This window comes from Mustela lutreola, chromosome 6, assembly GCF_030435805.1.
Source record: "Mustela lutreola isolate mMusLut2 chromosome 6, mMusLut2.pri, whole genome shotgun sequence".
Lineage (NCBI taxonomy): Eukaryota > Metazoa > Chordata > Mammalia > Carnivora > Mustelidae > Mustela > Mustela lutreola.
This window is the reverse complement of record NC_081295.1, coordinates 117,257,352-117,275,663: the sequence shown is the minus strand read 5'-3', so window position 1 is coordinate 117,275,663 and position 18,312 is coordinate 117,257,352. Positions and strand designations below refer to the sequence as shown.

The 18,312-nt window shown below is 36.5% G+C and overlaps 1 protein-coding gene across 5 annotated transcripts in view; it reads left to right on the top strand.

The window, feature by feature from the left end:
* Positions 1 to 18,312, top strand: part of COL12A1 (collagen type XII alpha 1 chain) — a 121,072-nt gene that overhangs the window by 20,571 nt on the left and 82,189 nt on the right. For 3 of the 5 annotated variants that reach the window (XM_059178470.1, XM_059178471.1, XM_059178472.1), the window contains 4 exons: positions 1,147 to 1,419; positions 4,883 to 5,155; positions 6,822 to 7,094; positions 16,034 to 16,306. The exons of 1 other annotated variant lie outside the window; for it this stretch is intronic. In XM_059178470.1, coding sequence (XP_059034453.1) covers positions 1,147 to 1,419; positions 4,883 to 5,155; positions 6,822 to 7,094; positions 16,034 to 16,306 — 1,092 coding nt within the window. The remainder of the gene's footprint in view (positions 1 to 1,146; positions 1,420 to 4,882; positions 5,156 to 6,821; positions 7,095 to 16,033; positions 16,307 to 18,312) is intronic. One more of the 5 variants, XM_059178473.1, reaches the window with a different exon arrangement.

Genomic DNA, 18,312 nt, shown 5'->3' with positions numbered 1-18,312 from the left:
TAGACTTTGTAGAGCCAAAATGATCTCTTCATGAACAAAGCATTTTTGGTTCTAAAATTGTTGGATAATATGCTTCTCCGTTTCCTTTCAGATACAGGAAGAAGTAACTTTCCTATATTTATAAATCTATTGAGCTTAGTTTATTTAGCTCTGAAATATGACTTTTTCCTGGGTATGGCTCATGTATTAGTGAAAAAGTTATTTACCAGGAGTCATTAGATGTTTTTGATCCTAGACCCTTAAGTAGGGCTGGGCACCAGCTTGATAACACCTATTTGTCATATTCAATACAACAACCCCTAGCTAAGTGTCCTCTATGTAGTGGATGGTGACCCAAGTCCTTTGTAATAAAGGTGATGAGAACATAGTCCTAGAAGTTTGAATTCATCTTATGCATTCCCTTTCCTGGACCAATTGTGGGCATCGTTCCTCACCGCTGGAATTCCTTAATCTCATTTCTTCATTTGTTCAAGTTCTATTTGTCAAACTTCAGTGAACAGTCCCATCTCTTTCATTAAGTCTTCCTTAACTGTTCTAGTGCTGTAACACTTACTATCACTTCCAGTCACCCAGGGTTCATAGGTACTGCTCTGATTTGTTGATAATGTCACACTCTCCACACTCTCCTGTCTTTCCAATTCAACAGAGCAGTGTGCCTTAAACATCGGCTCTTCTATGATTTTGTCTCATGACTATTCTTTTGTTAGGAAGAATTCCTTAATCATTAATTTGCAATACTGTCTACCACTAAAAGTTAATATCTGATTGCCAAAGATTAATGGGAAAGTATTGCTGGTTCATTTTAGGTCTGTTACTATTTAAATATTCTAGTTGCAGGCAGGACCATTCCATTACTGCTTTGTGTTTAGAAACCCAATTCAAATTAAATTTTAATTAATCATTTAAACAGTGTAACTTAGTATTGTTAATGGTCAAGACAAATGATGAAGACCTCCCGGTAGGGTTGTAAATGAGAGGCCTTCTTTCAGTGGTCTTATGTGGAATATTTACTCAGTACATTTTTCTCCATGACTATTCCCCCAATGAACATAAGCCATTTCAGAAACATAGTCATCAGGTCCATTTTTGCTTTATAGATTTAAACATTTTTAACTGTGTCCGTTTTTTTTTTTTTTTTTTTAATAGCTTATGTGCCTCCAAAGGATCTTAGTTTTTCTGAGACAACTTCTCACAGTTTCAAAACTAACTGGTCTCCTGCTGGAGAAAATGTGTTTTCGTACCACATCACGTACAAGGAAGCTACTGGGGATGATGAGATTACAGTGGTGGAGCCGGCGTCCAGCACCAGTGTCATTCTCAGCAACCTGAAGCCAGAGACCCTCTACTTAGTCAATGTGACTGCAGAGTATGAGGATGGCTTTAGTATTCCCTTAAGTGGTGAGGAGACCACCGTGGAAGGTGAGATGGGGTTTTAGACCTGGTTTTCCAAAAACTAGCAATTTATTATAGAACCAAGTTACAATTTGAAATAACTATCTCCTTTATAGAGATGGTGAATGCCTTTGTAGGATTCAGAATCTATAAAGTACAGCTATTCGTAAGTCTCTTTAAAAAGTGAAAAAATTTTTATATAAAAAACTCGTAGGTTTATTTTGATGAATTTGAGGTTAAGATGTGTAGAGAACTGTTAATAACTATGACACTAACTCTTGAAATACTGCTCAAGGCCAGATTTTTCTGCCCCATATTTCCAGAGTGTTATGTTCAAATACTTCTGAATTTTGTTTACTTTATCGATGGATGTGATGGCAAATACATTACCACATGTTTTTTCTTTTTAAAAATTGTGGTAAAATATACATAACATAAAGTTATCATTTTAACCATTTTAAGTATACATTTCAGTGGCATTTAGTACATTCATATTCTTATGCTACCATTATCATCATCCATCTCCACAACTTTTCTCATCTTGCAAAACTGAATCTCTGTACTCATTAAAAAAATAACTCTTCGTTCCCTAACCCTCCCTCCCTTCACCCCATTGCCCCTGTCAACAACCATTATAGTTTCTGTTTCTATGAATTTGACTATTCTATGTACCTCATAAGAGTGGAATTTCCCAGCCTTTTGTATCTGGCTTATTTCACTTAGCATAATGACCTCAAGGTTCATCCATATAACTTGAGTCAGAATTTCCTTTCTTCTTATGGCCAAAAGAGAATGCCATTATATGTATATATCACATTTTGATTATCCACTCATCCACGGACACTTAAGTTGCTTCCACCTTTTAGCTATTGTAAATAATGCTGCTGAGAACATGAGTGTACAAATTTTACCAAATGTTTTAAGCATTATTTGTTTAGATATGTCCTCTTTACTGATAGAATTGAATACTTTCTGATACGTTTCATTACATTTGACATTTAAAGGATACCAAGGAATGTGGTTACAAGAAGACTAAGACTAGGTAATTACTCTTCAAGATAAATATCACAAATAAAAAAAGGCATGTCAATTTTTCTCTGTTTTTACTGGAGATAGGTGAAGAAGCTGAAACAGATGCATGAGGAAATTAAGATAGTCACAAAGAAGAGTTTGCTAACAGGAAAGTCATATATTGGCGTATCTTGCTGGTGAAAGCTAGAGAATCTTTTTTCTCTGAAAGATTTTTAAAATAAGATTGATCTATTCTTTTTGTGCATGGTTTAAGTATATTTCTATCTGAAGGCCCGCCAATAAAATAATGACTTAGGTTGACTTTTTTCCTTATGATATTTGTGTTGAATAATGTGGAAGTCCATATTTAGATATTTTATTTTCCTGGTTTTTTTTGTTTGTTTGTTTTTAAAGATTTATTTATTTGAGAAAGAGAAAATGCATGCATGACTGGAGGGTAGGGCAGAGGTAGAGAATCTTCAAGCAGACACCCCATTGAGTGCAGAGCCCAATGTGGGACTTGATCTCAAGACCCATGAGATCATGACCTGAGCCGAAATCAAGAGCTGGACGTTTAACTGACTGAGACACCAAGGCACCCTCATATTTCTGATTTCCTGATGATTTCTCTGTAATGTGCATATTGTTACTTGATGAAGTTTACCCTTTTCATTCATCACTTTGGGAGGGGGATGGGAATGTATCTCAAGAAAAAAATGTAAGTCCAGGAGGTTTTTGAGTAAAGCCAACTACATTCATATATGCTCTAGTTTTTGTTCATTGGGCTTCAACAATAGCATTTGGTAATGCGTTTCCAGTTCTACTGTCTGAGTGAAATATGAGATTTACACTTTCTTTAATAAATAAGGAAGCTTCTGATTTCTGTACCTTTCTTAAGCTAACAATTACTGAGCTCTGGCTTATGTGTCAGTTATTAGGATAATTTAGGATAATTGCTTTCCATGGATTATTTCATTTAACCAATTCAATAATCCTATACACAGTCTTTTTTTTTTTTTAAACTATTGGGTAATCTAAGGCTCAAAATTACACATTCAGCTTCAAAACTAGTAAAGTAGTTCCTCTTGATCCTCAGCTTCACTTTCTGTGATTACAGTTGCCTATAGTCAACAACAGTCCAGAAGTAGATGATTGTCCTTCTGACTATTGTTAGAGGGTCAATAGTAGCCTAACATTATGTCATGATGTCAACATCATTCACCTCACTTTTTCTCATCGTGTAGGCATTTTCACAAGAAGGGGTATAGTAATATATTTTGAGAGAGAGACCATCTTCACATAACTTTTGTTACAGTATGTTGTAATTATTCTATTTTATTATTAGGTATTGTTGTTAATCTCTTACTGTGCCTCATTTATAAATTAAACTTCATCATAGTTATGTATAAGAAAAACATATTATAAATAAGGTTCAGTACTATTCGTGAATGCAGGCATCCTCTGGAAATCTTAGAATATAACCCCTGCAGATAAGCAGGGGTGGGGAATTACTATATTCAAATTCAACAGTTTATTTGCCTCATTTGTTCTGGCTAATTTAGTCTTTTTCCTTGCCATCTAAAATGAGTCATGGGTGTAAGTCTGCCAACTGCCATTGGTTTTCTTAAGGGATTCACTTTCTTTCTCCCTGAAGTGGTCTACTGATGTGTTGGCTATTTAGATAAATTTCTAATTATATGTGAGGTAAATGCCGATGTATTGCACTGTGCTTTCACTCCAGTGGATTGAGAAGACAATAACCTTTATTTCATCTTTTCTGAATGTGTGGTCCAAACGGACAGTTTTTTCCCTTAAATAAATAAATAATTTAAGCATGTTTACTGTCTATAAAGCCAAATGATGTTCTCCTTTAGGCTCATTTAAGATTGTGAGTCAGTGTACATTACCCCCATTGCAGTTTAACTTAAAGATTTAGATTCTGCTGGCATTCACTAAATACAGTGTGTTTGGCCCAATTATTGGGTCTGGTCTAACTATTCTTCAAGTCAAATGACTATATAATTAAAAAGTTAGCTGTGGAACTGACTGGACAGATTCAAGTGGGTAAATATGGTAGAACTGGGTGTTAGGTATTATTTTCCCACTTTTCTGGGAAAAAATCGAGTTAGAAGGAAAGCTTTGCCTACCTATATTTCAAGAAATGAAGTATTTTTATTCCTGAATTCTATGTCAATATGTATTTACTACTTAATAGAGTACTTATGATTTTAAAAGTTTACTATTAGGTACCTCTTTATCTGATTAAAAAAATCAACAATACTTAGTTTCTTTCCGTATATTATAGAGTATTTGTTGTTTCAGCATCTAGTTAATATCTGGCTAAATGAATGCTATAACTAGGATGTTTAACAAAAAAACTGCCTTTGGATTTGTTTAGAGAAATGTTATAATTTAGTGATCAAAGGCTTAGTTTTGTATTTTTTATGTAAAATAAACTTTTTTTTAAAACCAATTTCAGTAAAAGGAGCGCCTCGAAACCTAAAGGTGACAGATGAAACTACAGACAGTTTTAAGATCACCTGGACTCAAGCTCCAGGGAGAGTTTTAAGGTACCGAATTATGTATAAACCAGTTGCTGGTGGAGAAAGCAAAGAAGTTACCACCCCTGCCAATCAGAGGAGGATAACACTTGAGAACCTGACTCCAGACACAAAATATGAAGTATCTGTAATTCCTGAATATTTCTCGGGACCTGGTTCTCCGTTGACTGGAAATGCAGCCACGGAAGAAGGTAGATGAAATATGCTGACTGTATGGTAACAACCCAGATCTTGGACCTTAAGGGGTCCTGTAGGCAGCTATCCAGACACTACAGGCCATGAGATACTGTCTCAATTATCTGAGTATCTTGGATGGCTAGTCCTTTTAGAAGTGGGTTACTCAAATTTTTGACTTACCTATGACAGCAATTTTTTGTGTCAATAGGACTCAAATGCTATCATATGGCCTAAATATTATTTTAAAAATAATATTATTAAATATTCTAATATAAATTGAAGGATTATTAGGGGTTAAAAATCAAACTGCTATGTACTGTTGAAACAGATTAGATATTACTTCTTTAGGAAGATTTAAAAATAGTAGCCTGTTTTTATTTAAATGGTATAGTCAGACTCCCAGGATAAATTCTGATATATGTTACAAATTATTAATGTTTAATATTTATTTCATTGAGAAAAATTAAGGCATTTCTAATTTTCATTTTATTCCCTATCTTTAAAGTTAAAAACAACAACAACAACAACAACAACAACAACAACATATTAGCAATAGTGAACAGTTATTGAGTACTTACTTGTGTCAGGTTCTGTGCAAAGAGCTTTTCATATATTATCTCATCTGATCCATGCACAGAGTCAATGGAATTGTTAATATTATCCTTTTTTTATAAGGAAATCAAGGCTAAAGATACTAAATAGTAACTGAGTCATGCTGCTGATAAGCAGTGCATCTGAGGCAGACACTCATAAGGAATATCCATTCCCCACTTGTCCTCCATCACTGCTCCCTGCTTCCCTCCCGGGGGAACCTAGCTAAATAGCTTTTCCTGCAGAGACCCTTTCTCTTTTTATCTGCTTTTTTCCTCCTCTCTGTCCTGCAGGAAATCACTACATTTCTTTTTTCTCTTTCTAGTTGGGGATATAGAGCCCATTGTGTGGGGACCATAAAAAGACCCAGTGACTCTTCATCTTTCTGTTTTCTAGAGTAAAAGTGGCTAGCTGTTCCATGCCCAGTGGAGAGTGTCACAGGGTTGGGTGACTTCAGACCCTTCAGAGATGACATGACCACTCTACCAGAAAAGTCATGAAATGCCAAACATCATAGTTGCAAAGGGATAGGTAGCCCCTGAGTTTTACTCAAGGCAAGACGTCACTCGGGCTGTTTCCTTTCTTAAGTTTTTTTTTTTTTTTTTTCTAGGGTTAGCATTTGATCATTAACTATTTTTATCACATCGGTGTATGTCTAGGCTTTCTTAGAGGTGGTAAAAAACCTACATTGTGATACTAATCAATGTATTTATAATCTGTAGCTCTTCGTTTCACTTTCAGGGAAAGGACTGTAGTTTTTAATGACAAAGATATGCAAAAGATACTAACCTGCATAAATACAGAAGAGCAATTGGATGCCTTTTGCTTTGTTTCTCCCAACACTCAAGGCCCAGTTTAGAAATGCTGAAGCTCTGTTGCTTGTCAACAGTTGAAATTGCTGTCATACTCAGGATATAAATTTGATGCAGCGCGCGCACCCATGCCCATGCCCATGCGCGTACACCCACGCACACATGCGCGCACACCCATGCACACATGCGCGCGTGCACACACACTTAAAGCAACCAAGTATTTTTTAAGTCATTTTATTAAATAATGAATTTTGATGTTGTTGTTTCTTTAATGAAGTTAGAGGGAACCCAAGAGACTTAAGAGTGTCTGACCCTACAACATCAACTATGAAATTATCTTGGACTGGGGCACCAGGGAAAGTGAAACAGTATCTCATCACATACGTCCCAGCGGCAGGGGGTGAGACTCAAGAGGTCACTGTGAGAGGACATACGACCAGTACTGTGCTGAGAGGATTAAACGAAGGGACGCAATACTCCTTATCTGTGACGGCCTTATACGCATCCGGGGCTGGAGATACCCTTCATGGCGAAGGAACAACCCTGGAAGGTAATAACTGTCATGTTTTATGGAAATCCCTGAGTTTGTGATGGCATTTAGGAAGCTGAAAACGTTTGCGGAGAATCAAATCTAGAAATGTGCTATCCTTTCTCTTAAAAGGAATTTGTATTGAAAAATAAGTAACTACAAAACTGCCTCTTATTCAGAGATGTAGAATGTAAGCCGTTGTAAAAAATTAAATTTGATCAGGGAGAGGTGTACTGAGGAGCTGAGTGCATTAGAAGGCCATAGAAATATGTTCTCAATGCCATGACTGGTTAAGTGGAGAATAGGTGTGTGACATTCAGAGTGAGAAGCCACCTTGGGAAACATCTGTGGATGAAAAGGATTTGGGTTGCCCACAGTAACACAGCAGCTTCCATCACTAGGAACACACAGGAACCCTTTCTGACTCTGAGTCTCTCATTCACCATGCATAAAAGCATTTAGTTTGAAAAATAAGAGGATCCCGATTTCTGTTCTGTTTGTCTTCTAAATGACCTCTGAAATTCAGTTCTGTGTTAGAAGTTTGAAGTTAATGCAGTATTTAGTGAGAACCACCACCAAGACTGGAGCTGTGTCCTTGGTTTTCCAGACTTAATTGTCAGAGGGCTTTGTAGTTCTTAGAATCTTTTGAAATACAGTGGTGGCTTGCATTTAACTCACCGCAACTACAAAATAAGTTGTGTAAAAGGGAGAAAATGTAAATTTAACCTAGCCACAATAAGAATGTTATGATGTTAAAAAGAAGTATCAGTGGATGGTTGAGATAATGAGTCAGTACCATAGTTGGGGATCTAAATGGGAAATTAGGCATTGATTCCTTGTTATCACCATCTTTTATATGACCTATTTAACATAAATATAGGAAGAAAATGCATCTGAAGTATCTTTTGTGATGCGAAGTCACAGTGACTTTAGGTAAAATATCTGTCAAATTTGGAGGATCCAGGCGTTTGGAGCTTGTAGATATTGCAATTAATAGGGACAAGGCCCACATTAGGCAGTTTCCATTAAAAGTACAAGATTTAGTCAAGAATTAAAAACAAATAGCCAAAACATATTCTAATCAATTCAATCTCTAATAATAATCAAGAGTTTACTTTTAATAATCAATGAAATTTATTTTGAAAAGATGATTTAAATCAAAGATTAAATGCCAGTGTGTAAAATACTGATTACTAGAAGAGTCTTGGTTTTATTATTTAGCTATGTGACCTGAAATTTTTCCTTAGGGGTGGCTGGGTGGCTCAGTGGATTAAGCTGCTGCCTTCGGCTCATCATGATCTCAGGGTCCTGGGATGGAGCTCCACATCGGGCTCTCTGCTCAGCAGGGGGCCTGCTTCCCCCTCTCTCTCTGCTTGGCTCTCTGCCTACTTGTGATCTCTCTCTCTCTCTCTCTGTCAAATAAATAAATAAAATCTTAAAAAAAAAAAAAAGAAATGGTTCCTTAACCCCTCTGAGCCTCAGTCTACCCATCTATAAAGAGAGGATGATCATGGCTTCTGCATCCCAGATTTACTATGGAGATCAAATGGGAGACTGTAAGCAAAACTTTTCGGAAACTGTAAAATGCTATAGGTATATAAAGTTCATCAGGAGGAAATGACATTCTCTTTAGAATTGATATCTAAAAATATGGCTTTTGTAAGTAAGTATTTAAGAAATATTGATCAGCTACAGTAGTGTTTTGGAAATAATAAGAAGTAATGGTGGAAACTGCCTTAATTACAGACACCTAATCCAGCAGTAAAGCATGTGATCCTTGTATCCAGAGCAACATCCAGAATTTCTGACAAGTTTGTTCTTCTGTTCTGACCTTTTGAAGTTCTCGTTCTCTTGTGCTTCCCAAAGGCTTTCAACATAGATTGTTTACAGGATTTTGTTTTAGGGATAAACTTTTGAGCTTTTGTTTTTTCCAGAATAATTGTAGGTAATTCTTGTTTGTGAAAATTTCTCTCTTGTAAGGAATATCTTGGAAATGCTTTTAATAGTTTTCCTTCTTCTTGAACCTTTCAACCTTCTGATATTCTTCTGCATTTTCTTACTTAAAAAAAAATATATTCATACTTGGGCTTAAAAATTAGGCATTTTTCTTCAGAATGATATATTAATCTTTAGAAAACAGAATACACATTTTAATTTAACAGCAAACATATTCTACAGGCTTTGATTTTTCTGGTGTATAGCTAAACTGTTTATAATTGAACTGAACTGTTTATTGCTTTGCAAGTAGTATAGAAAATCTACCAATGTGTATGCATGTGTGACTATGTACCCATGTGCACACACACACTTATTTGATCAGAAATTACCTCTAAGTGAGATACATAGGTAGTAAAAGAAATCTTAAAAAATTACCATTTTCCCATTTCCTAAAAGGAGGGATGCAAGATGATTAACTATAGTTAATTGATAAATAAGTTGTCATAATACATTTTTTCCACTTGTACCAAGTCTCTTTACTACAGTGAAGGATTACATAAAATGCTGCCAGCCTAATTTTATGAACATATTTATCCCATTGCATTATGTGTGGTAAACTTGACAAATATGTAAAAGCGTAGTTGTGACTAAATTAAAATAGTAGAAGATTTTAGCCCCTGGTTATTCCATTTCATTTTATTGTATTAACTTAGCCAAATCCACATACCATATACAGGAATAGGATATGATGGTAAATGCAGGGAATGGAAAGCCAGAAACCGAGCCAGGCAACTGCTTTTGAGGGCCGCTGTTTTTCTAATCTGTTTTTCTCTTGGGAGAGAAGGTGGTAAGAGCAGACCTTGAAGGAATGTTTCTTCCATCCAGAGGCATGGCTCAGCCGGCAGGAGCGTTCTGTAGGTTAAAAATTTTATAGATGGCCTCAAGTGCATTCTATTCAAATCAACAAACAGGAAAAAAACAACATATTTCTTGTGCTCTATAACTGTCCCTAACTTGAATCTATTTCCTAGTTTGTTGAAATGTAGCCAATGATCAGAAAATTCCCCTGTCCCTGGAAGAGAGATTTATTAGAACTGGCATTGGGGAAGTTCATGGTTTGCTCTAGTATTGTATGAAATAGAATCACAAAGGCAGTGTTTATTACTATTTCAGATCCAAACTTTAGAGGAATCTGAGCACAAACTATTACGTTTGATTTATGTTGCTCTCTCCTGCCCCCCCCGTGTTGTTTTTAAAATAGATTTAATGTGATTACTAAAGGACTGTTGTACATGTAAGTGTAGTTGAGGTCGTGATAGAGCTTTTAGTTGTCATTGTTAGTGTGTAGAGACAGGAAAACCTGCTCTTATAAACCTTGAAATGAATAATGCTCATTTTAATTCTGAGATTTTACCACAAATGAATGAAAATTTCAGTTTGGGAATAATATGGTTCTTTTTGTTTTTGACTGTTGGTTCTTGGCTATGGAAAGGATGACTTTTTAAAATTTCCTTTGTTTTAGTTGCTATAGCAACCTGCCAATGTCCTAGACAGGGACAGCTTCCTGTACATCAAACCAAGCTCACTCTGCTGACATTTTGTTACAATGAGGTTTTTAGCACATCATAGGAATTCCTCTGCAGGATGTTGAGTAACATGGGGCCTCTCCAAGATGGACTAAATAAGGTCTCTGTTTCCCTTGATTTACTGCTATCTCATAATTTGGAAAGATAATACATTCTGGGTTTAACAAGGCTGAGATTTCCGGGGAGCTTTAGCACAATTGCCAAACAGCAACTCATATTTCCTTTCCTGTGCATTAATGGCTCATCGGAGAAATATGTAAATCACATTGGGGACATAACAATTACGGAAGAAATCTCATACAGACTTTGAGGTTGAAGGGTGATTTAATTGGTAAGAGGTTTTCAAGAACTATGTATTGCTTCATGTAGTTGTTCCTTATTGATAGTGAACTTTGTACTTTGGAATGGTGATTCTAATTCATTGGGGTTGTAAATCAAGTGTGTTTCCACATAAACGTGGAAGCAGGTTTTCTCTATTCTTCTGTGGAAAGTTGGATGACTTTTGAGCTGAGCTCTAACGGAAAAGACAAATTGATTCAGAAGAGGATTTACATTACATTTTCAATTTAACTTCTATTTTTGAAAGTGGTATGTGAAACTCAATGAAAGCCGACTGGAACAATTTACACAGTTTCATTTCATTATGATTAATTTTTCAGTTATCATCATTGGCTAATTTGTGTTTTAATTATATTTGAATTGGATGATGATTTGCTTTTCAGAAAGCAAATGGAAAAGGGCTAAGGAAACATAGGAAAGTTACTTAAATGAGGCATTAGTTCTTTGGCCTTGTATGTGGAAAAAAGTAGAAATCAACCCCTTGTGGATGTTCAGATCATGAGAAATACACCTGTCTAAATTACCTCTCACAGTAGTAGCTCAGAGATACATGTGAGCAGGCATGAGAAAAATGACTTTTGAATATATCTAAATATGGTTCATAATCAGGGCAGAAAGGCTGAGTATCAAAATTTTAAAAAACTGATAGATTTTGTGTTTTAATATATGACAGAAAAGAATGTTATTCCTTATAACTATACTGGTACTATACCAGGGAGAATAAGATAGCTAAGGAAACTATTGAGAAGGGTAAAGTTGAAGGCATACCATCATTATAGAAGAGAACTTATTTGAAATGACTGCCAGAAATTCTATTACCGGAAATTAAAATACTATACAAAGCATAGGCGTATACCCCAGGACAGCAGAAAACAGGTTCTAATTTATTTTATCTTATTATTTTATTTTATTTTATTTATTATTATTTATTTTATTTTATTTTATTCATTTTATTTATTGAAAACAATGCCACTTATGTGAAGTCCTGAACAAACTGAAACATCATAAAACAAACATTTATAAGTCTTGGGGGAGAGCAAAAAGAGGAACTTGAGCAAGTTGGGCGCCTTTGCTAGAGCAGAAGTGGATGCAGGTTCTGGGAAGCACAGTGACAAAGGGGCAAAAACACTACTGGATTTGGTTCCTATTCATTGGACCCGTCAATGGTTTCCCCTGTTGAGACACAGTAATGCCTCTGCAGAAGCTATAGGCTTGTCTTTAGACATCTTTCCTTTCTTCTTCTTCTCTTTTTCTTTTCCTTCCCAGGTTCTCTAAAAAGAGATTCCCAAACTCAGTCTAACCAAACTCAGCCAAATAATCTCTTCCTTTGTTATGGATGTCCAGAGTTCCTTAGATTGAGGGCAGAGCCTCCAATTCAGTATTTTAAACCAAAACAAATGCTTGGCTAGATACCACTTGAGTTGAACCTCATTCACAGGAAAATGTGGTCAACTCTAGAACAAGAAGCATGTGTTGAGAGCTATTTCCTTCTGAAACAGGATGAAGGGGAGAAGAGAGCGGTGAACATCCCACATGTGTTATGGGATGGAAAGGATGTCATGAGAAGATCTGATCAACTTCTCAGGTCCCTGAAGGTCAGCCTTGAGACATTCGACTAAAGGGCAATTAGTCGTGTGTGGTCATACATCCACACAACGTATAAACCTACAAACAGTTCCATGCAGCAACCCTGGGCCTAACGATGTTGATCAGGTTTGCCTCACCGCACCTGTCCTGATTTTGAAGGAGCCTCATGTCAGAGTGAAAGCAAGCATGAGGGTTTCTTCCTGCACTGACCAATCAGATCTTCCAAGTAAATGCCTCCCTAGGCCTCAGAGAGGAATAGCAGAAAGAAGGGAAAGGAAAGAAATGAGAAAAGAATAAAGAATTGTAGGGGAATGAGAATAATAGAGATTAAAAAAAAAAGATATTTATTTATTTATTTATCTGTCAGAGATAGAGAGAAAGAGAGAGAGAGATAGGTAGATAGATAAAGAGAGAGCCTACAAACAGGGGAAGTGGCAGGCAGAGGGAGAAGCAGGCTCCTTGCAGGGACCCTGACATGTGACTCGATGCCAGGATCCTGGGATCATGACCTGATCCAAAGACACATGTTTAACAGACTGAGCCCTAGGTGTCCCAAGCATAACAGAGATTGAAAGATGTTTTAGGAAGTATCAGTGCTTAGGTGTATGTCCAGATATTTCAGTTTAGTTGATTTGGGCAGGGCCCACTCTTTGGGCATCCCAGGTGATTACTCTGTGTATCCTTTCAAATCTAGTCCATTTATTTTGTCCCAAGGCCTTAGGAGGTGACATAGCCTCCTGCCGGTAGCCTATTCAGCTAGTTATACACCAGGTCTTAATACCAGCTTGGCCACTCACTGCCTGCCAATTGTATTACAGGGTACAATTCAACTGCTTCATTTTTTTGTAATCCAATATTTGCCCAAGCCAAGATTCCATTTAAAAAATATTTTTTAAAGGTTTATAGGTCTGATAAAATTTATTTGTCATGAGTACATCATATTTTCAAAATTCGTGGGTGTAATGCAGCAGGTAGAATACCCAACCCTCTAGCTTTTTTGAGAAAAAATGTTTATCAATGTGTTTGATGATGGTATAAACTTAATATTTAGTCATGTTCTTATAAAACTGACTGACTGACACATAAGAAGCTTGTTGAAACAGTTTGTCTTTTCAATCTTGGCTTCTGGATAGAGATGCCTCTCTTCTTTCATTGGATTCCATATTTCTTTGTTACTAACATGGAATGTTGCAATGCCAGTGTCTGTATATAATGCCTTTGGATGTCACAGGCAGATTCTATAATTTTTTGAGGATTGTTTTCTGTAATTTAAAATTTACTCAGTGCTCACTGGAATTATAATTGTCACGCCATTAATTAGAACTCCAGAATGTTTTTTAGTTAATACTTCATTTTTTTTTTTAAAGTGCTTTTAACCCATTCTATTTGGGATACTCATAAACCTTGCAAACATCTTTATTGAAATTTCACTAGTATTTTGTTCCAGCTTTACAGGTTCTGAGAGTGTTAAAACAGTTTATTAAAATCCATGGGAATGCATGTGTAGTGAACTAGGCTCCTTTTGTTTGTAGCCCAGAAATATCTTTGTGAATATATTTTTGCTTCAACCACAATTCTTTTCCTATTATTTTCTCACAGTGGAATCATTAGCCTGTGTTTGTGAGATTGATGTCTGTTGTCATGGAAATAAATAATGTCACAAATTCAGCGCTATAGAAAGTAGGGAGGAAAATGGGCTGAGAAACACAATCTTGAAGCAGAGGAGAAGTGGAAATGATTGTAAACTCCTCCATTGTTAATATGGAACATAATCCCCACAGTCTCGATAACTTTTTCATCTTAGACTTTCTTGGAATGTCATCAATGCCATTTTTAGCTCATTTAAGTTCAGTCACTTTCAAGTACAATGATTTTACAATGGCTGCAATTTCTAACTGCAACTGAGGCTCTTTAGAAGGGGCACATTGAAAAAAAAGGTGTACACCAAACAAAGAAAACATGTGCTGCCCATTTTAAAACTTAGAGACCAGTTGCTGGGATATCAGTGATCAAAACAAAATAAGACATAAAAGACGACAACCAAACTGAATCAAAGGAATAGTTTGTTTATGTTCCCATATATAGAGAAAAAATAAATATATGTGACCATTTAAATAGCCCATACAGTGAAAGAAGGCCTTCAAGTGAAAATTAGCCTCACATACTGAGGGAGCAAAGTCAGTATTCTCTTGAAAATAAGTATTCTCGGTTTCAGTGAAATATGTAACTAATTTCCCTCCAGAGATGAGATGTCCTGTCAGCAGTTACAGTTATTTATAATGGAGTTAGAATTTTCCATTTGTGCTTGGGGTCTGGTAGGATGCCCAGCTCCTGTTTTATTTATCTTTCCCCTCTAAATCCTACAATATGATAGGTTTCTGTCTACCCAGATTTCTTTTTTCTTTTTCTTTCTTTCTTTCTTTTTTTTACTTATCATTATCTTTACTCTTCATGTTGAAATTTAGTGGCTTAATTATGAGTATTTTTAAGGTATTCATGTATTCTTTAATTCATGTAAAATAATAGTCTTCAGAAATCTTGTAACAGCTTTATATATCATTTGCTTCAATTTACAACAATTACTGGTGAAACATATGCTGTAGAAGCAGATAGTTTTATGTTTATGTCATGCTGTGGCATGAACCCTAGTAAAGGTAGCCAATATAAAGTGAACTGTTTATTTACCTTATATTTAAATGATGGAAAGTGAGGGTTTTATTGGAAGACATCTGTGCCTCCTATTAAGTTGAGGTTTCCATATTTTTCCATTTGGGTTGTAGTTTTTCTTTTTTCTTTCTTTCTTTTTTTTGAATTGAAAGAGCCAAAATTTAGAAGCAGACATTTTCGATCAGCTAGAACAAGTGGTATGTTTTGTTTTGATGACTAATCGCTTTAAAGTTTTCCAGAAGAATCGGTGGTTTTCATTTCATCAGAGTTTAGCTGTATTGGAGGTTTGTACTTCTCCTTTTAAATTGCATGAGCAAATAGAGTTTTCGCCAAAAAATAATGATGGAATTAATTTTAGCAAGTGATATGATATTGTTGCAATTGTCATAGGTCATACATTGACACTGAGCTTATTTAAATTATATCAGAGAGTAAAAGATGACGGTAAAGAAGTAAAGATCTTTGTGAACAATGGGGTATGTTATAAAGTAGACTGACATAGGATGAAATTTTGGGATTAGATGCCTTTTTTCCCTTTGGAGAACAAATTTTTTCGTCATGTAATCTTTCATGTTTGGATGGCATTCTTGTCCTGAAGGGCCTTCCCATCTGAATGAACATGTGGAGATAAGGGTGATAGGTGGGAATCAGAAAGGATTCTAGAGTTTGATTCATTCAATCTGGTCCACTGACAGAACAGGATGGATAGTTCCGAAAGAAGAAATGGGCAACTTTAGACAAACTGAGTTTGAGTTCAGCAAGTTAGGATGACCACTAGGATGAAGGAATATTTACATATCTAGTAGACATTGAAAAATGATTACCCTTTAATTTCTATTCTAGAACGTGGTTCACCTACGGATTTCGTTACTAAGGATATCACCGACACATCAATTGGGGCATATTGGACATCCGCTCCAGGAATGGTTCGAGGTTACAGAGTCTCATGGAAGTCGCTTTATGATGACATTGAGACTGGAGAGAAAAGTCTTCCTGGAGATGCAATTCATACTGTGATAGAAAATCTGCAGCCAGAGACCAAATACAAGGTTTCAGTCTTCGCAGTTTACAGCAGTGGAGAAGGAGAACCTTTAAATGGAGAAGCCACAACTGAATGTAGGTAACATCACAAGTGTGTTTAGGCGTGTGTTGGTGCTACCTAATGTCTATCAGCTCAAGTGACAATGTAATCACTTGTCTTTAGTTTTTGTTCTATGATAAATGGGGATGAAAAATTAAGACCTTTAAAGACTGTGGTTTAAATTCAGGTTCATTTAGTTCACTTAGTATAAAAATTATATCATATTTTGAAATATTGAATCCTATTCAACTACCTATATTTGTCTCTCTCTCTCTGCCTTTTTTTCCCGATAGGATGGTCAACTAGATAAGAAACTCAACTAGTGAAAAGATCAGGAGTCATGGAGACAAAGAGACTATAGGCCCATTTATAGCTGTATGACTTTGGACAAAATTCAGTTTCCTTATCTGTGGCTTACAGTCTCAGAGTTGTCTTGAGGATTAAATGAAATGAGAATGATCAAAGCACCAAGCGTAGTGCCTAGCCACTTAGAGTTGATTGATACATGAGAGTGGCTACTGAGACTGTGATTATTATATACCCAAGACCAGTCCTAGAGACTTGACTTCATCCCTCTTGTATTTGGTAAGGTTAAATCAAAAGTCCACTCAATATTCTGGTGGCTCAGATTTACCTTTATGTCATTAATATTCTTTCTCATGAATAATTTTGAATGACTTATAATCATTTAGTATCAGCTGGTTGGTGAAAGCTGTGCCAACATTCCTTAATTCTCTTCCCTAAGAAGCTGTTTGTTGAGCATATAAGCATTTCTAAGAATTTATAGGAGGAAAGTTGATTCCTTTTGTTCTGGGAGGGTTTTAGGAAAAGGGAACAAGATGGAACATTCTTGCATTTCCTTTTATTAAAAAGAAATAGAGGGGCGCCTGGGTGGCTCAGTGGGTTAAAGCCTCTGCCTTCTGCTCAGGTCATGATCCCAGGGTCCTGGGATCGAGCCCCGTATCGGGCTCTCTGCTCAGCAGGGAGCATGCTTCCTCCTCTCTCTCTCTGCCTGCCTCTCTGCCTACTTGTGATCTCTGTCTGTCAAATAAATAAATAAAATCTTAAAAAAAAAAAAAAAGAAACAGAAGGATTGAGGTATTCTTCTGGTAAGGGAGGGGAGAGGGAAGTGCCGTGAGCAATTTCAGATAAGCCCCACATCCTGATTTTCAGTTGTCCTTAAGTTGAAGTCTTTTGGTCTGAGTTGTCTGAAGAACTCTTCTCTCTCTCTCTCTCTCTTTTTTTTTTGTTTTTTGTTTTTTAAGATTTTATTTATTTATTTGACAGATCACAAGTAGGTAGAGAGGCAGGCAGAGAGAGAGAAAGAGAGAGAGAGAGAGGAGGAAGGAGGCTTCCCACTGAGCAGAGAGCCTGATATGGGGCTTGATCCCGGAACCCTTGATCGCAGAACCCTGGGATCATGACCTGAGCCGAAGGCAGAGGCTTTAACCCACTGAGCCACCCAGGCGCGCTCCTTTTTTTTTTTTTTTTAAATCACTGGCAAACTCAGTGGGATGTGTCTAAGTTAAAATCTGTGTCAAAATTGGGGCGCCTGGGTTGCTCAGTGGGTTGGGGCCTCTGCCTTCGGCTCAGGTCATGGTCCCGGGGTCCTGGGATCGAGCCCCACATCGAGCTCTCTGCTCAGGAGGGAGCCTGCTTCCTCCTCTCTCTCTCTCTGCCTGCCTCCCTGCCTACTTGTAATCTCTGCCTGTCAAATACGTAAATAAAAAATCTTTAAAAAAAAAATCTGTGTCAAAATTAACTGGATTAAAAAAAATCAAACTCCTCATTTGAAATTTAATATGTGAAAAGGCCTATTTCTCAGATAGTCATATGATTGGTTCCCTTGGTAGTAAACGAAATCTCGTGTCTGAATATATTGGCTGCTGTAGTTTAAGAATCTGGCAGAAATTTATTTGTTGTAAAGAGAAATTATAGGCCAGATATGACACATCTAGCTAAATTTATCTGTAGGAGTAAAGATACAATTCATGTGGTTGAGCAGTTATGAAAGTATATATATTTAGAAGGAAGCTTTTCC